Below are 19,607 nucleotides of genomic sequence, written 5' to 3' on the forward strand. Positions count from 1 at the left end.
GACAGACAGACAGACAGACAGACAGACAGAGGGAGAGAGAGAGGGGGGGGGTAAGAGGGAGAGGGTGAAGTCTCATTCACTAGAGGAAACCTTGTCATGTCATGTCATTCCATACACTCATAGCCCAAGTTGAACAGACCTCTCTGTATATGTCTAGCTTATTAACCAACAGAGAGAGATGGACGGACGGATAGACACCAGACAGAGCAACATCAAACATCACAGACACTCACAGCCCAGCAGCAAAACCACTCAGAACACATTCAGTCAGATGGACTGGAGACAGTGTTCTGAAATGCTGAAAGATTTGATGTTATGCCCCGAGGATTCATACTGTGCTGTCACTTTAGATGAGGGAGATCCATTGTTACAGTAGGTTGTAGAGATTGTAGGTCGGGTCAGGTCATAGATTTTGTACACTGCTGCTACTTGCTGTTTTATTATCTATGCATAGTCACTTCACCCCTACCTACATGTAGACATGACCTCAACTAACCTGTACCCCTGCAACACTGACTCAGTACAGATACCCCCTGTAAAGAGCCTCCACACTGACTCAGTACAGATACCCCCTGTATAGAGCCACCACACTGACTCAGTACAGATACCCCCTGTAAAGAGCCTCCACACTGACTCAGTACAGATACCCCCTGTATAGAGCCTCCACACTGACTCAGTACAGATACCCCCTGTATAGAGCCTCCACACTGACTCAGTACAGATACCCCCTGTAAAGAGCCTCCACACTGACTCAGTACAGATACCCCCTGTAAAGAGCCTCCACACTGACTCAGTACAGATACCCCCTGTATAGAGCCTCCACACTGACTCAGTACAGATACCCCCTGTATAGAGCCTCCACATTGACTCTGTACCGGTACCCCCTGTATATAGCCTCCACACTGACTCAGTACAGATACCCCCTGTATAGAGCCTCCACACTGACTCAGTACAGATACCCCCTGTAAAGAGCCTCCACACTGACTCAGTACAGATACCCCCTGTAAAGAGCCTCCACACTGACTCAGTACAGATACCCCCTGTATAGAGCCTCCACACTGACTCAGTACAGATACCCCCTCTATAGAGCCTCCACACTGACTCAGTACAGATACCCCCTGTAAAGAGCCTCCACACTGACTCAGTACAGATACCCCTGTATAGAGCCTCCACTCTGACTCAGTACAGATACCCCCTGTAAAGAGCCTCCACACTGACTCAGTACAGATACCCCCTCTATAGAGCCTCCACACTGACTCAGTACAGATACCCCCTGTAAAGAGCCTCCACACTGACTCAGTACAGATACCCCCTGTATAGAGCCTCCACACTGACTCAGTACAGATACCCCCTGTAAAGAGCCTCCACACTGACTCAGTACAGATACCCCCTGTAAAGAGCCTCCACACTGACTCAGTACAGATACCCCCTGTATAGAGCCTCCACACTGACTCAGTACAGATACCCTCTGTATAGAGCCTCCACACTGACTCAGTACAGATACCCCCTGTAAAGAGCCTCCACACTGACTCAGTACAGATACCCTCTGTATAGAGCCTCCACACTGACTCAGTACAGATACCCTCTGTATAGAGCCTCCACACTGACTCAGTACAGATACCCCTGTAAAGAGCCTCCACACTGACTCAGTACAGATACCCTCTGTATAGAGCCTCCACACTGACTCAGTACAGATACCCCCTGTATAGAGCCTCCACACTGACTCAGTACAGATACCCCCTGTATAGAGCCTCCACACTGACTCAGTACAGATACCCCCTGTAAAGAGCCTCCACACTGACTCAGTACAGATACCCCCTGTAAAGAGCCTCCACACTGACTCAGTACAGATACCCCCTGTATAGAGCCTCCACACTGACTCAGTACAGATACCCCCTGTATAGAGCCTCCACACTGACTCAGTACAGATACCCCCTGTAAAGAGCCTCCACACTGACTCAGTACAGATACCCCCTGTAAAGAGCCTCCACACTGACTCAGTACAGATACCCCCTGTAAAGAGCCTCCACACTGACTCAGTACAGATACCCCCTGTATAGAGCCTCCACACTGACTCAGTACAGATACCCCCTGTATAGAGCCTCCACACTGACTCAGTACAGATACCCCCTGTATAGAGCCTCCACACTGACTCAGTACAGATACCCCCTGTATAGAGCCTCCACACTGACTCAGTACAGATACCCCCTGTATAGAGCCTCCACACTGACTCAGTACAGATACCCCCTGTATAGAGCCTCCACACTGACTCAGTACAGATACCCCCTGTATAGAGCCTCCACACTGACTCAGTACAGATACCCCCTGTATAGAGCCTCCACACTGACTCAGTACAGATACCCCCTGTAAAGAGCCTCCACACTGACTCAGTACAGATACCCTCTGTATAGAGCCTCCACACTGACTCAGTACAGATACCCCCTGTATAGAGCCTCCACACTGACTCAGTACAGATACCCCCTGTAAAGAGCCTCCACACTGACTCAGTACAGATACCCCCTGTATAGAGCCTCCACACTGACTCAGTACAGATACCCCCTGTAAAGAGCCTCCACACTGACTCAGTACAGATACCCCCTGTAAAGAGCCTCCACACTGACTCAGTACAGATACCCCCTGTAAAGAGCCTCCACACTGACTCAGTACAGATACCCCCTGTATAGAGCCTCCACACTGACTCAGTACAGATACCCCCTGTAAAGAGCCTCCACACTGACTCAGTACAGATACGCCCTGTATAGAGCCTCCACACTGACTCAGTACAGATACCCCCTGTAAAGAGCCTCCACACTGACTCAGTACAGATACCCCCTGTATAGAGCCTCCACACTGACTCAGTACAGATACCCCCTGTATAGAGCCTCCACACTGACTCAGTACAGATACCCCCTGTATAGAGCCTCGTTATTGTTATTTTATTGTTGCTTTTTATTTTAGTCTACTTATTATTATTTATTTTTATTAACTCTTTGTTGAACTGCACTGTTGGTTAAGGGCTTGTAAATACGTGAAATATAATATGTCCCGGTAAAGTCTACACCTGTTGTATTCAGCACGTGACAAATAAAGTTTGATTTGACTTGATATCTAACCTACATGCAGAGGAGTTCCCACTGGCTACATAGTATGTGTCTCCTGACCCCTCCTGACTTGATATCTAGCCTACATGCAGAGGAGTTCCCACTGGCTCTAAGTCATACTACATAGTACGTGTCCCCCTGACCCCTCCTGACTTGATATCTAGCCTACATGCAGAGGAGTTCCCACTGGCTCTAAGTCATACTACATAGTACGTGTCCCCCTGACCCCTCCTGACTTGATATCTAGCCTACATGCAGAGGAGTTCCCACTGGCTCTAAGTCATACTACATAGTACGTGTCCCCCTGACCCCTCCTGACTTGATATCTAGCCTACATGTAGAGGAGTTCCCACTGGCTCTAAGTCATACTACATAGTACGTGTCCCCCTGACCCCTCCTGACTTGATATCTAGCCTACATGCAGAGGACTTCCCACTGGCTCTAAGTCATACTACATAGAACGTGTCCCCCTGACCCCTCCTGACTTGATATCTAGCCTACATGCAGAGGAGTTCCCACTGGCTCTAAGTCATACTACATAGTACGTGTCCCCCTGACCCCTCCTGACTTGATATCTTGCCTACATGCAGAGGAGTTCCCACTGGCTCTAAGTCATACTACATAGTACGTGTCCCCCTGACCCCTCCTGACTTGATATCTAGCCTACATGCAGAGGAGTTCCCACTGGCTCTAAGTCACACTACATAGTACGTGTCCCCCTGACCCCTCCTGACTTGATATCTTGCCTACATGCAGAGGAGTTCCCACTGGCTCTAAGTCATACTACATAGTACGTGTCCCCCTGACCCCTCCTGACTTGATATCTAGCCTACATGCAGAGGAGTTCCCACTGGCTCTAAGTCATACTACATAGTACGTGTCCCCCTGACCCCTCCTGACTTGATATCTAGCCTACATGCAGAGGAGTTCCCACTGGCTCTAAGTCATACTACATAGTACGTGTCCCCCTGACCCCTCCTGACTTGATATCTAGCCTACATGCAGAGGAGTTCCCACTGGCTCTAAGTCATACTACATAGTACGTGTCCCCCTGACCCCTCCTGACTTGATATCTAGCCTACATGCAGAGGAGTTCCCACTGGCTCTAAGTCATACTACATAGTACGTGTCCCCCTGACCCCTCCTGACTTGATATCTAGCCTACATGTAGAGGAGTTCCCACTGGCTCTAAGTCATACTACATAGTACGTGTCCCCCTGACCCCTCCTGACTTGATATCTAGCCTACATGCAGAGGAGTTCCCACTGGCTCTAAGTCATACTACATAGTACGTGTCCCCCTGACCCCTCCTGACTTGATATCTAGCCTACATGCAGAGGGGTTCCCACTGGCTCTAAGTCATACTACATAGTACGTGTCCCCCTAGTAACCCACAGGTTTATTTGGGGTCATATTGAGTCTCTCCCACCACTTTAACACTGACTGACAGGTGCTGCTCCAGGCACACCAACCACAAATAGCCCTGCACCAGAACGGACCACTACAATGTACTGTATGCATGGCTAGACAAACAACAGATTACAGAGTACTAATGGGAGGAGGGAGGGAGGGTGTGACTAATGGGAGGGAGGGAGTGACTAATGGGAGGGAGGGAATGACTAATGGGAGGGAGGGAGTGACTAATGGGAGGGAGGGAGTGACTAATGGGAGGGAGGGAGTGACTAATGGGAGGGAGGGAGTGACTAATGGGAGGGAGGGTGTGACTAATGGGAGGCAGTGACTAATGGGAGGGAGAGAGGGGGGAGAGGGCGAGGGAGGGAGTGACTAACGGGAGGGAGGGAGGGAGGGAGGGAGGGAGGGAGGGAGGGAGGGAGGGAGGGAGGGAGGGAGGGAGGGAGGGAGGGAGGGAGGGAGGGAGGGAGGGAGGGAGGGAGGGACGGATGGAGGGAGGGAGGGAGGGAGGGAGGGGTGTGATTTCTCTTCTCCAGGGCAGACCTAAAGATAGTCTCAATTAAACCATTGGCACACATTCCTTCACACATTCATTATTTATTTTATTTGAGCCTTTATTTAACAAGGCAAGTCAGTTAAGAACAAATTCTTATTTACAATGAAGGCCTACTGGGGAACGGTGTACACCCGCACTGCCTTGTTCAGGGGCAGAACGACAGATTTTTACCTTGTCAGCTCGGGGATTCGATCTAGCAACCTTTACGGTTACTAGTCCAACGCTCTAACCACTAGGCTACCTGCCGCCCAATTCTACATGGCTGGATTGGTCTACAGATGTAATAGCTGTATCCTCTGTTAGTCTACAGATGTTATAACTATCCTCTGTTGGTCTACAGATGTTATAACTATCCTCTGTTGGTCTACAGATGTTATAACTCTCCTCTGTTGGTCTACAGATGTTATAACGATCCTCTGTTAGTCTACAGATGTTATAACTGTATCCTCTGTTAGTCTACAGATGTTATAACTATCCTCTGCTAGTCTACAGATGTTATAACTATCCTCTGTTAGTCTACAGATGTTATAGCTATCCTCTGTTGGTCTACATATGTTATAACTATCCTCTGTTAGTCTACAGATGTTATAACTGTATCCTCTGCTTGTCTACAGATGTTATAACAATCCTCTGTTGGTCTACAGATGTTATAACTGTATCCTCTGTTAGTCTACAGATGTTGTAACTATCCTCTGTTGGTCTACAGATGTTATAACTGTATCCTCTGTTAGTCTACAGATGTTATAACTATCATCTGTTAGTCTACAGATGTTATAACTATCCTCTGCTAGTCTACAGATGTTATAACTATCCTCTGTTAGTCTACAGATGTTATAGCTATCCTCTGTTGGTCTACATATGTTATAACTATCCTCTGTTAGTCTACAGATGTTATAACTGTATCCTCTGCTTGTCTACAGATGTTATAACTATCCTCTGTTAGTCTACAGATGTTATAACTATCCTCTGTTGGTCTACAGATGTTATAACTGTATCCTCTGTTAGTCTACAGATGTTATAACTATCCTCTGTTGGTCTACAGATGTTATAACTGTATCCTCTGTTAGTCTACAGATGTTATAACTGTGTCCTCTGCTAGTCTACAGATGTTATAACTATCCTCTGTTAGTCTACAGATGTTGTAACTGTATCCTCTGTTAGTCTACAGATGTTATAACTATCCTCTGTTAGTCTACAGATGTTATAACTGTATCCTCTGTTAGTCTACAGATGTTATAACTATCCTCTGTTAGTCTACAGATGTTGTAACTGTATCCTCTGTTAGTCTACAGATGTTATAACTATCCTCTGTTAGTCTACAGATGTTATAACTATCCTCTGTGGTCTACTCTAAGCTCTCATCCAGCAAGGCCATGTAAACCAGCATAACTCCTGTCCCTGTCTGTAGAGTCTACAGGCCTATATATTAGTTTGTAACAGCTCCAGCCATATGGCCTCCAAGCTTTGCCCCTCAAGTCTCCCTGAGAGCCTTGGCAACTTCAAAGTAACGATGATGAATGATATCTATCTATCTGTCTGTCTGTCTGTCTGTCTGTCTGTCTGTCTGTCTGTCTGTCTGTCTGTCCGTCCTAAAATTGACTTTTCACTCAGCAGGCCATACCGCTGAGTGAAAACTGAAAACCCCCAACCTAACTGGAGCTCTAACAGAGAGCCTGAAGCATCCATTTGACATGAGATGACATACAGGCTGTCATCAGGCCTCAGTGAGTTATTACCGGCTGGCCATGCAGCAGTGTTGCAGTGCAGGAGCTGGGATGGTTCAGTACGTGTGGCAAGTCTAGCCGGAGGGCCATGGTGTCACCCCATGTCTGTCCTATAGGTGACCCAGTCATTCGTTAAATTAATTACGCCCAACAGAGAAGACCACACATACTGTAGAGCCTAAACACTTTACAGTATATGCAGTAATTACAGAAGATTTTACCGAATGAAAGACATTTATGCAGTAAATGATATTGTCACTACTAGGTCAAAATAATAGGTAGAAATACTGTAATAGTAATAATAATACTACCAATATATTATATACCGGTATACTATAATACTAATACTACCAATATATTATATACAGGTATAATGTCATACTAATACTACTAATATATTATATACTGTAATAATACTACTACTAATGTATTATATACTGGTATACTGTAATAATAATAATACTAATATATTATATACTGGTATACTGTAATAGTACTATTACTAATATATTATATAGTGGTATACTGTAATAATACTACTAATATATTATATACTGGTATACTGTAATACTACTAATATATTATATACTGGTATACTGTAATACTACTAATACATTATATACTGGTATACTGTAATAATAATACTACTAATATATTATATACTGGTATACTGTAATACTACTAATATATTATATACTGGTATACTGTAATAATAATACTAATAATATATTATATACTGTAATAATAATACTACTAATATATTATATACTGGGATACTGCAATAGTAATACTACTAATATATTATATACTGGTATACTGTAATAATAATAATAATAATATATTATATACTGGTATACTGTAATACTACTAATATATTATATACTGGTATACTGTAATAATAATAATACTAATATATTATATACTGGTATACTGTAATGATAATAATACTAATATATTATATACTGGTATACTGTAATAATACTATTACTAATATATTATATACTGGTATACTGTAATAATACTACTAATATATTATATACTGGTGCACTGTAATACTACTAATATATTATATACTGGTATACTGTAATACTACTAATATATGATATACTGGTATACTGTAATAATAATAATACTACTAATATATTATATACTGGTATACTGTAATAATAATACTACTAATATATTATATACTGGTATACTGCAATAGTAATACTACTAATATATTATATACTGGTATACTGTAATAATAATAATACTAATATAGTATATACTGGTATACTGTAATAATAATACTACTAATATATTATATACTGGTATACTGTAATAATACTACTAATATATTATATACCGGTATACTGTAATAATACTACTAATAATATATTATATACTGGTATACTGTAATAATAATACTACTAATATATTATATACTGTAATACTATGAATATAGTATATACTGGTATACTGTAATACTAATACTACTAATATATGATATACAGGTATACTGTAATACTACTAATATATTATGTACTGCAATAGTAATACTACTAATATATTATATACTGTTATACTGTAATAATAATACTACTAATATATTATATACTGGTATACTGTAATAGTAATACTACTAATATAATATATACTGGTATACTGTAATACTACTAATATATTATATACTGTAATAATAATACTACTAATATATTATATACTGGTATACTGTAATAGTAATACTACTAATATAATATATACTGGTATACTGTAATACTACTAATATATTATATACTGTAATAATAATACTACTAATATATTATATACTGGTATACTGTAATAGTAATACTACTAATATAATATATACTGGTATACTGTAATACTACTAATATATTATATACTGTAATAATAATACTACTAATATATTACATACTGGTATACTGTAATAGTAATACTACTAATATAATATATACTATTCTCTATAACTAAACCTGTTATATCATACAGCCTGTTATCTATATCTAAACCTGTTATATCATACAGCCTGTTATCTATATCTAAACCTGTTATATCATACAGCCTGTTATCTATATCTAAACCTGTTATATCATACACCCTGCTCTACAGTATATAACTAAACATGCCTTGGGTCATACATGCAGAGCAGAGAGCATTGTTCATTCAGACAGCCAAACAACAGGGAAGGGACCCCCTTGTCTCCACAGACACACAGACAGACAGTAGTGTCTATCATTAGACGTCACAATGGTCTCTTTGACATGGACTGTTACTGGGGGTAGATAGCTGTTCATCTGGAGCAGAGCACACAGAGTCCAGGAGCACTGGGCTGACCCTCTTACCCAGGAGCACTGGGCTGACCCCCTTACCCAGGAGCACTGGGCTGACCCCCTTACCCAGGAGCACTGGGCTGACCCCCTTACCCAGGAGCACTGGGCTGACCCCCTTACTCAGGAGCACTGGGCTGACCCCCTCACTCAGGAGCACTAGGCTGACTAGACTACTGTAGAATGGTAGAATAGCATTAACACTAGGCTGACTAGACTACTGTAGAATGGTAGAATAGCATTAACACTAGGCTGACTAGACTACTGTAGAATGGTAGAATAGCATTAACACCAGGCTGACTAGACTACTGTATAATGGTAGAATAGCATTAACACTAGGCTGACTAGACTACTGTAGAATGGTAGAATAGCATTAACACTAGGCTGACTAGACTACTGTAGAATGGTAGAATAGCATTAACACCAGGCTGACTAGACTACTGTAGAATGGTAGAATAGCATTAACACCAGGCTGACTAGACTACTGTAGAATGGTAGAATAGCATTAACACCAGGCTGACTAGACTACTGTAGAATGGTAGAATAGCATTAACACTAGGCTGACTAGACTACCTTAGAATGGTAGAATAGCATTAGGAGTCATTTGTCTTGTTAATCACAGGCATCTTTACTGGGCTATTAGTTTGGTCAATACCCTCTTCAGATCCATAATTTCCATCTTCACATTATGGAGACTATTCCCAGCTTTATGTCACACTTAAAAAACATAAAAATAATAGCCCAATTTCTGTTCACCATTTCCGTTCCTGGTTCATCGGTGGTTTCCAAGGTACAGTACCAAGCAGATAGCAACACCATCAGTGGAAATTAGCCATTTCTGCATTGCAAGATACAACTATTCACAAGGGTCGAAGGTTAGGTTGCACAATGCCCTTTTTGCCTTTCAGCTATAAAACTGGAGTGTATTCATTAGGAGTGAGACTGAGTGGAGCACTGACGCTGAACACCTGCTGAGCCCAGCGCTAGTCGCTCCGTCTGTTAGAATGAAACGGATCAATTATACTGCAAGACCGTGCATCTGCAGTGGCAGAATCAAGACATTATTCCAGATCATTTTATCTTCAATAAACCATGACGATAAATATCCTTATTGTGACATCATATTGTCTGAAATAAACCTGCATAGTGGGTGATAAATATCCTTATTGTGACATCATATTGACTTAAATAAACCTGCATAGTGGGTGATAAGTATCCTTATTGTGACATCATATTGTCTAAAATAAACCTGCATAGTGGGTGATAAGTATCCTTATTGTGACATCATATTGACTTAAATAAACCTGCATAGTGGGTGATAAGTATCCTTATTGTGACATCATATTGTCTAAAATAAACCTGCATAGTGGGTGATAAGTATCCTTACTGTGACATCATATTGTCTGATATAAACCTGCATAGTGGGTGATAAGTATCCTTATTGTGACATCATATTGTCTAAAATAAACCTGCATAGTGGGTGATCAGTACATGTGACATCATATTGTCTGAAATAAACCTGCATAGTGGGTGATAAGTATCCTTTATTGTGACATCATATTGTCTGAAATAAACCTGCATAGTGGGTGATAAGTACATGTGACATCATGTTGTCTGAAATAAACCTGCATAGTGGGTGATAAGTATCCTTATTGTGACATCATATTGTCTGATATAAACCTGCATAGTGGGTGATCAGTACATGTGACATCATATTGTCTGAAATAAACCTGCATAGTGGGTGATAAGTATCCTTATTGTGACATTATATTGTCTGAAATAAACCTGCACAGTGGGTGATAAGTATCCTTATTGTGAAATCATATTGTCTGAAATAAACCTGCATAGTGGGTGATAAGTACATGTGACATCATATTGTCTGAAATAAACCTGCATAGTGGGTGATAAGTATCCTTATTGTGACATCATATTGTCTGAAATAAACCTGCATAGCGGGTGATAAGTATCCTTACTGTGACATCATATTGTCTGAAATAAACCTGCATAGTGGGTGATAAGTATCCTTATTGTGACATCATATTGTCTGAAATAAACCTGCATAGCGGGTGATAAGTATCCTTACTGTGACATCATATTGTCTGAAATAAACCTGCATAGTGGGTGATAAGTATCCTTATTGTGACATCATATTGTCTAAAATAAACCTGCATAGTGGGTGATAAGTATCCTTATTGTGACATCATATTGTCTGAAATAAACCTGCATAGCGGGTGATAAGTATCCTTACTGTGACATAATATTGTCTAAAATAAACCTGCATAGTGGGTGATAAGTATCCTTATTGTGACATCATATTGTCTAAAATAAACCTGCATAGTGGGTGATAAGTATCCTTATTGTGACATCATATTGTCTAAAATAAACCTGCATAGCGGGTGATAAGTATCCTTACTGTGACATCATATTGTCTGAAATAAACCTGCATAGTGGGTGATAAGTATCCTTATTGTGACATAATATTGTCTAAAATAAACCTGCATAGTGGGTGATAAGTATCCTTATTGTGACATCATATTGTCTAAAATAAACCTGCATAGTGGGTGATAAGTACATGTGACATCATATTGTCTAAAATAAACCTGCATAGTGGGTGATAAGTATCCTTATTGTGACATCATATTGTCTGAAATAAACCTGCATAGTGGGTGATAAGTACATGTGACATCATATTGTCTGAAATAAACCTGCATAGTGGGTGATAAGTATCCTTATTGTGACATCATATTGTCTGAAATAAACCTGCATAGCGGGTGATAAGTATCCTTACTGTGACATCATATTGTCTGAAATAAACCTGCATAGTGGGTGATAAGTATCCTTATTGTGACATCATATTGTCTAAAATAAACCTGCATAGTGGGTGATAAGTATCCTTACTGTGACATCATATTGTCTGAAATAAACCTGCATAGTGGGTGATAAGTATCCTTATTGTGACATCATATTGTCTAAAATAAACCTGCATAGTGGGTGATAAGTATCCTTATTGTGAAATCATATTGTCTGAAATAAACCTGCATAGCGGGTGATAAGTATCCTTATTGTGACATCATATTGTCTGAAATAAACCTGCATAGTGGGTGATAAGTATCCTTATTGTGACATCATATTGTCTGAAATAAACCTGCATAGTGGGTGATAAGTATCCTTACTGTGACATCATATTGTCTGAAATAAACCTGCATAGTGGGTGATAAGTATCCTTATTGTGACATCATATTGTCTAAAATAAACCTGCATAGTGGGTGATAAGTATCCTTATTGTGAAATCATATTGTCTGAAATAAACCTGCATAGCGGGTGATAAGTATCCTTATTGTGACATCATATTGTCTAAAATAAACCTGCATAGTGGGTGATAAGTATCCTTATTGTGACATCATATTGTCTAAAATAAACCTGCATAGTGGGTGATAAGTATCCTTATTGTGACATCATATTGTCTGAAATAAAACTGCATAGTGGGTGATAAGTATCCTTACTGTGACATCATATTGTCTGAAATAAACCTGCATAGTGGGTGATAAGTATCCTTATTGTGACATCATATTGTCTAAAATAAAATAAACCTGCATAGTGGGTGATAAGTATCCTTATTGTGAAATCATATTGTCTGAAATAAACCTGCATAGCGGGTGATAAGTATCCTTATTGTGACATCATATTGTCTAAAATAAACCTGCATAGTGGGTGATAAGTATCCTTATTGTGACATAATATTGTCTAAAATAAACCTGCATAGTGGGTGATAAGTATCCTTATTGTGACATCATATTGTCTGAAATAAAACTGCATAGTGGGTGATAAGTATCCTTACTGTGACATCATATTGTCTGAAATAAACCTGCATAGTGGGTGATAAGTATCCTTATTGTGACATCATATTGTCTGAAATAAACCTGCATAGTGGGTGATAAGTACATGTGACATCATATTGTCTGAAATAAACCTGCATAGTGGGTGATAAGTATCCTTATTGTGACATCATATTGTCTGAAATAAACCTGCATAGTGGGTGATAAGTATCCTTATTGTGACATCATATTGTCTAAAATAAACCTGCATAGTGGGTGATAAGTATCCTTACTGTGACATCATATTGTCTAAAATAAACCTGCATAGTGGGTGATAAGTACATGTGACATCATATTGTCTGAAATAAACCTGCATAGTGGGTGATAAGTACATGTGACATCATATTGTCTAAAATAAACCTGCATAGTGGGTGATAAGTACATGTGACATCATATTGTCTAAAATAAACCTGCATAGTAGGTGATAAGTACATGTGACATCATATTGTCTAAAATAAACCTGCATAGTGGGTGATAAGTACATGTGACATCATATTGTCTGAAATAAACCTGCATAGTGGGTGATAAGTATCCTTACTGTGACATCATATTGTCTGAAATAAACCTGCATAGTGGGTGATAAGTATCCTTATTGTGACATCATATTGTCTAAAATAAACCTGCATAGTGGGTGATAAGTATCCTTATTGTGAAATCATATTGTCTGAAATAAACCTGCATAGCGGGTGATAAGTATCCTTATTGTGACATCATATTGTCTAAAATAAACCTGCATAGTGGGTGATAAGTATCCTTATTGTGACATCATATTGTCTGAAATAAACCTGCATAGTGGGTGATAAGTATCCTTACTGTGACATCATATTGTCTGAAATAAACCTGCATAGTGGGTGATAAGTATCCTTATTGTGACATCATATTGTCTAAAATAAACCTGCATAGTGGGTGATAAGTATCCTTATTGTGAAATCATATTGTCTGAAATAAACCTGCATAGCGGGTGATAAGTATCCTTATTGTGACATCATATTGTCTAAAATAAACCTGCATAGTGGGTGATAAGTATCCTTATTGTGACATCATATTGTCTAAAATAAACCTGCATAGTGGGTGATAAGTATCCTTATTGTGACATCATATTGTCTGAAATAAAACTGCATAGTGGGTGATAAGTATCCTTACTGTGACATCATATTGTCTGAAATAAACCTGCATAGTGGGTGATAAGTATCCTTATTGTGACATCATATTGTCTGAAATAAACCTGCATAGTGGGTGATAAGTACATGTGACATCATATTGTCTGAAATAAACCTGCATAGTGGGTGATAAGTATCCTTATTGTGACATCATATTGTCTGAAATAAACCTGCATAGTGGGTGATAAGTATCCTTATTGTGACATCATATTGTCTAAAATAAACCTGCATAGTGGGTGATAAGTATCCTTACTGTGACATCATATTGTCTAAAATAAACCTGCATAGTGGGTGATAAGTACATGTGACATCATATTGTCTGAAATAAACCTGCATAGTGGGTGATAAGTACATGTGACATCATATTGTCTAAAATAAACCTGCATAGTGGGTGATAAGTACATGTGACATCATATTGTCTAAAATAAACCTGCATAGTGGGTGATAAGTACATGTGACATCATATTGTCTGAAATAAACCTGCATAGTGGGTGATAAGTATCCTTACTGTGACATCATATTGTCTGAAATAAACCTGCATAGTGGGTGATAAGTATCCTTATTGTGACATCATATTGTCTAAAATAAACCTGCATAGTGGGTGATAAGTATCCTTATTGTGACATCATGTTGTCTGAAATAAACCTGCATAGTGGGTGATAAGTACATGTGACATCATATTGTCTGAAATAAACCTGCATAGTGGGTGATAAGTATCCTTATTGTGACATCATATTGTCTGAAATAAACCTGCATAGTGGGTGATAAGTACATGTGACATCATATTGTCTGAAATAAACCTGCATAGTGGGTGATAAGTATCCTTATTGTGACATCATATTGTCTAAAATAAACCTGCATAGTGGGTGATAAGTATCCTTATTGTGACATCATATTGTCTAAAATAAACCTGCATAGTGGGTGATAAGTATCCTTATTGTGACATCATATTGTCTGAAATAAAACTGCATAGTGGGTGATAAGTATCCTTACTGTGACATCATATTGTCTGAAATAAACCTGCATAGTGGGTGATAAGTATCCTTATTGTGACATCATATTGTCTGAAATAAACCTGCATAGTGGGTGATAAGTACATGTGACATCATATTGTCTGAAATAAACCTGCATAGTGGGTGATAAGTATCCTTATTGTGACATCATATTGTCTGAAATAAACCTGCATAGTGGGTGATAAGTATCCTTATTGTGACATCATATTGTCTGAAATAAACCTGCATAGCGGGTGATAAGTATCCTTACTGTGACATCATATTGTCTGAAATAAACCTGCATAGTGGGTGATAAGTATCCTTATTGTGACATCATATTGTCTAAAATAAACCTGCATAGTGGGTGATAAGTATCCTTATTGTGACATCATATTGTCTAAAATAAACCTGCATAGTGGGCGATAAGTATCCTTATTGTGACATCATATTGTCTGAAACATTCTTCCGGTATGGTGCTTCATCTCCTCGCAGGTTCTTGATGGGGATTGTGACTTCACCCCTACCTACATGTACAAACTACCTCGACTACCCCTGCACATTGACTCTGTACTGGTACCCCCTGTAGATTGCCTTGTTATTGTTATTTTATTGTGTTACTTTCACTTACAGTTGAAGTCGGAAGTTTACATACACCTTAGCCAAATATATTTAAACTCAGTTTTTTACAATTCCTGACATTTAATCCTAGTAAAGACTCCCTGTCTTAGGTCAGTTAAGGATCACCACTTTATTTTAAGAATGTGAAATGTCAGAATAATAGTAGAGAGAATGATTTATTTCAGCTTTTATTTCTTTCATCACATTCCCAGTGGGTCAGGAGTTTACATACACTCAATTAGTATTTGGTAGCATTGCCTTTAAATTGTTTAACTTGGGTCAAACGTTTTGGGTAGCCTTCCACAAGCTTCCCACAATAAGTCGGGTGAATTTTGGCCCATTACTCCTGACAGAGCTGGAGTAACTGAGTCAGGTTTGTAGGCCTCCTTGCTCGCACACGCTTTTTCAGTTCTGCCCACAAATGTTCTATAATATTGAGGTCAGGGCTTTGTGATGGCCACTCCAATACCTTGACTTTGTTGTCCTTAAGCCATTTTGCCACAACTTTGGAAGTATGCTTGGGGTCATTGTCCATTTGGAAGACCTATTTGCGACCAAGCTTTAACTTTCTGACTGATATCTTGAGATGTTGCTTCTATATACCCACATAATTGTCCATCCTCATGAAGCCATCTATTTTGTGGTGCACCAGCCCTTCCTGCAGCAAAGCACCCCCACAACATGATGCTGCCACCCCCGTGCTTCACGGTTGGGATGGTGTTCTTCAGCTTACAAGCCTCCCCATTTTTACTCCAAACATAACGATGGCCATTATGGCCAAACAGTTCTATTTTTGTTTAATCAGACCAGAGGACATTTCCCCAAAAAGTACGATCTTTGTCCCCATGTGCAGTTGCAAACTGTAGTCTGGCTTTTTTTATGGCGGTTTTGGAGCAGTGGCTTCTTCCTTGCTGAGCAGCCTTTCAGGATATGTCGATATAGGACTCGTTTTACTGTGGATATAGATACTTTTGTACCTGTTTCCTCCAGCATCTTCACAAGGTCCTTTGCTGTTGTTCTGGGATTGATTTGCACTTTTCGCACCAAAGTACGTTAATCTCTAGGAGACAGAACGCGTCTCCTTCCTGAGCGGTATGATGGCTATGTGGTCCCATGGTGTTTATACTTGCGTACTATTGTTTGTACAGATGAACGTGGTACCTTCAGGCGTTTGGAAATTTCTCCAAAGGATGAACCAGACTTGTGGATGTCTACATGTTTTTATCTGAGGTCTTGGCTGAGTTATTTTGATTTCCCCACTGAGTTTGAAGGAAGGCCTTGAAATACATCCACAGGTACACCTCCAATGACTCAAATTATGTCAATTAGCCTAACAGAAGCTTCTAAAGCCATGACATCATTTTCTGGAATTTTTCAAGCTGTTTAAAGGCACAGTCAACTTAGTGTATTTAAACCTCTGACCCACTGGAATTGTGATACAGGGAATTATAAGTGAAATAATATGTCTGTTAACAATTGTTGGAAAAACGACTTGTGTCATGCACAAAGTAGATGTCCTAACCGACTTGCCAAAACTATAGTTTGTTAACAAGAAATGTGTGGAGTGGTTGAAAAACAACTTTTAATGACTCTAACCTAAGTGTATATATATTTTCTTTATTTGGTAAATATTTTCTTAACTCTTTCTTGAACTGCATTGTTGGTTAAGGGCTTGTACGGGCTGCAGACAGACTTGCATTTCACAGTAAGGTCTACCTACACCTGTTGTATTCAGCATTTCACAGTAAGTTCTACACCTGTTGTATTCAGGTGACAAAGTTTGATTTGATTGGCTGTAGGTCCATAGAAACCTGTTTCAGAGACATCGGGGTTACCATCGTACCATACTGACCAGTGACCACTACTCTGGTGGGACAGATATGGGATATGTGATCAAGACAATTCATGTAAGACTCACAACATATAATATCATATCACAACATAATGATATTGGTGTGGTGCCCCTCGTCAATGTAACCGAACAGAGGAGCCAAGCTAGTCTCTTCCCACAGTTACTTTCCAGTGAGCCTAAAGCCAGACTGACAGAATGGGGCTCATAATGTAAAGCATGTCCTGACAAGTTAAACAGACACTCAGCAGTGGAAAGTTAGCTAATGTACTCCCAGCTCCTCCCCTGTACAAGGCATTCAGACACGGCCAATGACATGGACATGTCATTAACGGTCTCAGCTATGCAATTAGCTCCCCAAGCTGTCAATCAAAACACACAGCCAATGACGGGTACATGTCAGGCATGCCCCTCCAGCCGAACCATTAGCCCCACAGGCTGTCAGTCAACTAGCACACTGACATTGAAACAGTCCTATCGTGCACAGATTACATAGGCTTGCTTCCCAAATGGCACCCTGTACAGGACCCATAGGGATCAAGGCCTATAGTAGTGTACTTTAGTAGGGAGTAGGGATCCATTTGTGACTCAACCATAGACAGGAATACGTATTAGCCAATCTGTACTACAGTAGTGCCACATTACCCCTGTAATGAATTAACACAGAGGAGATCGTTCAGTGCAGAGAGAAATATAATCTACAGGGGAAGAGACGTCTGTCGGAATACTGGGCTCCCGAGTGGCGCAGCGGTCTAAAGACACTGCATCTCAGTGTTAGAGGCGTCACTACAGACCCTGGTTCGATTCCAGGCTGTATCACAGCGGTCTAAGACACTGCATCTCAGTGTTAGAGGCGTCACTACAGACCCTGGTTCGATTCCAGGCTGTATCACAGTGGTCTAAGGCACTGCATCTCAGTGTTAGAGGAGTCACTACAGACCCTGGTTCCCGGCCGTGATTGGGAGACCAATAGGGCGGCGCACAATTGGCCCAGCGTCGTCCAGATTTGGCAGGTGTAGGCCGTCATTGTAAATAAGAATTTGTTCTTAACTGACTGGCCTTGTTAAATATAAAATACAAAAACAATATACTGCCAGCGGCTGCTTTGAGTGGTAACATGGATGTTTCATCCTTTTATCCCACCATGAGACAGACTTCACTCCTTTCCAAGTTCCTCCTCTTCAAATATTGAAAGTCACAGACCTTATTGGTAACCTGAGGCACTACAGGACAGGCAGTGGTTTTTAGATTGGTGTTTTGGACATACCCTCAAGGAAGATGGAGAGGTATGATACCTCTCCAGCCTGATACCTCTCCAGCCTGATACCTCTCCAGCCTGATACCTCTCCATCTTCCTTGAGGGTATGTCTAAAACACCAATCTAAAAACCACTGCCTGTCCTGTAGTGCCTCAGGCCTTGGCAAAGAGGTCTTCTAACAATCAATGAGACTTCCTGGATTGAATACATGTTGAATCAACGCGTGTCTTATAGTTCCCACCTTGCTTTTCTCCTGCTGTAGTTCTATCTGGATGTCTGTGAGTTTGGCCCTCAGATCTTCATTCGCAGCCTGCAGGGCCGCCAACGTATCGGCCCTCTCCATCTTGCCTCGGCCCCCAGCCCCCCCGGGCCACTTCTTGGACATGGTGAGGCTCTGGAGGTGGTGCTCCAAGGGACCAAGCCCCCCCCCCACCGCCCCCTCTCTCCGGAGGAAGCACCTGAGAACCTTCTCTAGTGTCTTCAGCCTTCTGTCAGCCTGTCGTCCTCAGCTACATCTTCTGGTCCACCTGGAACAACAAGACACAACACAGCATTTTAGTGAAGAGGCTGTTGATCCTTTTCTAACAAGTTAGGCTGTTGCTCCTTTTCTGACAAGTTGGGGCTGCCGAGTGGCGCAGCGGTTTAAGGCACTGCATCTCAGTGCTAGAGGCGTCACTACAGACCCTGGGTCGATTCCAGGCTGTTTCACAAACGGCCGTGATTGGGAGTCC

The 19,607-nt window shown here is 40.6% G+C and overlaps 1 protein-coding gene across 7 annotated transcripts in view; it reads right to left on the reverse strand.

Annotated features, from left to right (window-relative positions):
• The window catches only part of jakmip3 (Janus kinase and microtubule interacting protein 3), an 84,657-nt gene extending 65,396 nt beyond the window's left edge, over positions 1–19,261 (reverse strand). For 4 of the 7 annotated variants that reach the window (XM_036960144.1, XM_036960143.1, XM_036960146.1 and 1 more), the window contains exon 1: positions 19,118–19,261. In XM_036960144.1, coding sequence (XP_036816039.1) covers positions 19,118–19,261 — 144 coding nt within the window. The remainder of the gene's footprint in view (positions 1–19,117) is intronic. The other 3 variants (XM_036960148.1, XM_036960147.1, XM_036960149.1) reach the window with 1 other exon arrangement.
• Between the last annotated feature and the right edge of the window lie 346 nt (positions 19,262–19,607).

This window comes from Oncorhynchus mykiss, chromosome 23 (assembly GCF_013265735.2).
Source record: "Oncorhynchus mykiss isolate Arlee chromosome 23, USDA_OmykA_1.1, whole genome shotgun sequence".
NCBI classification, from domain to species: Eukaryota; Metazoa; Chordata; class Actinopteri; order Salmoniformes; family Salmonidae; genus Oncorhynchus; species Oncorhynchus mykiss.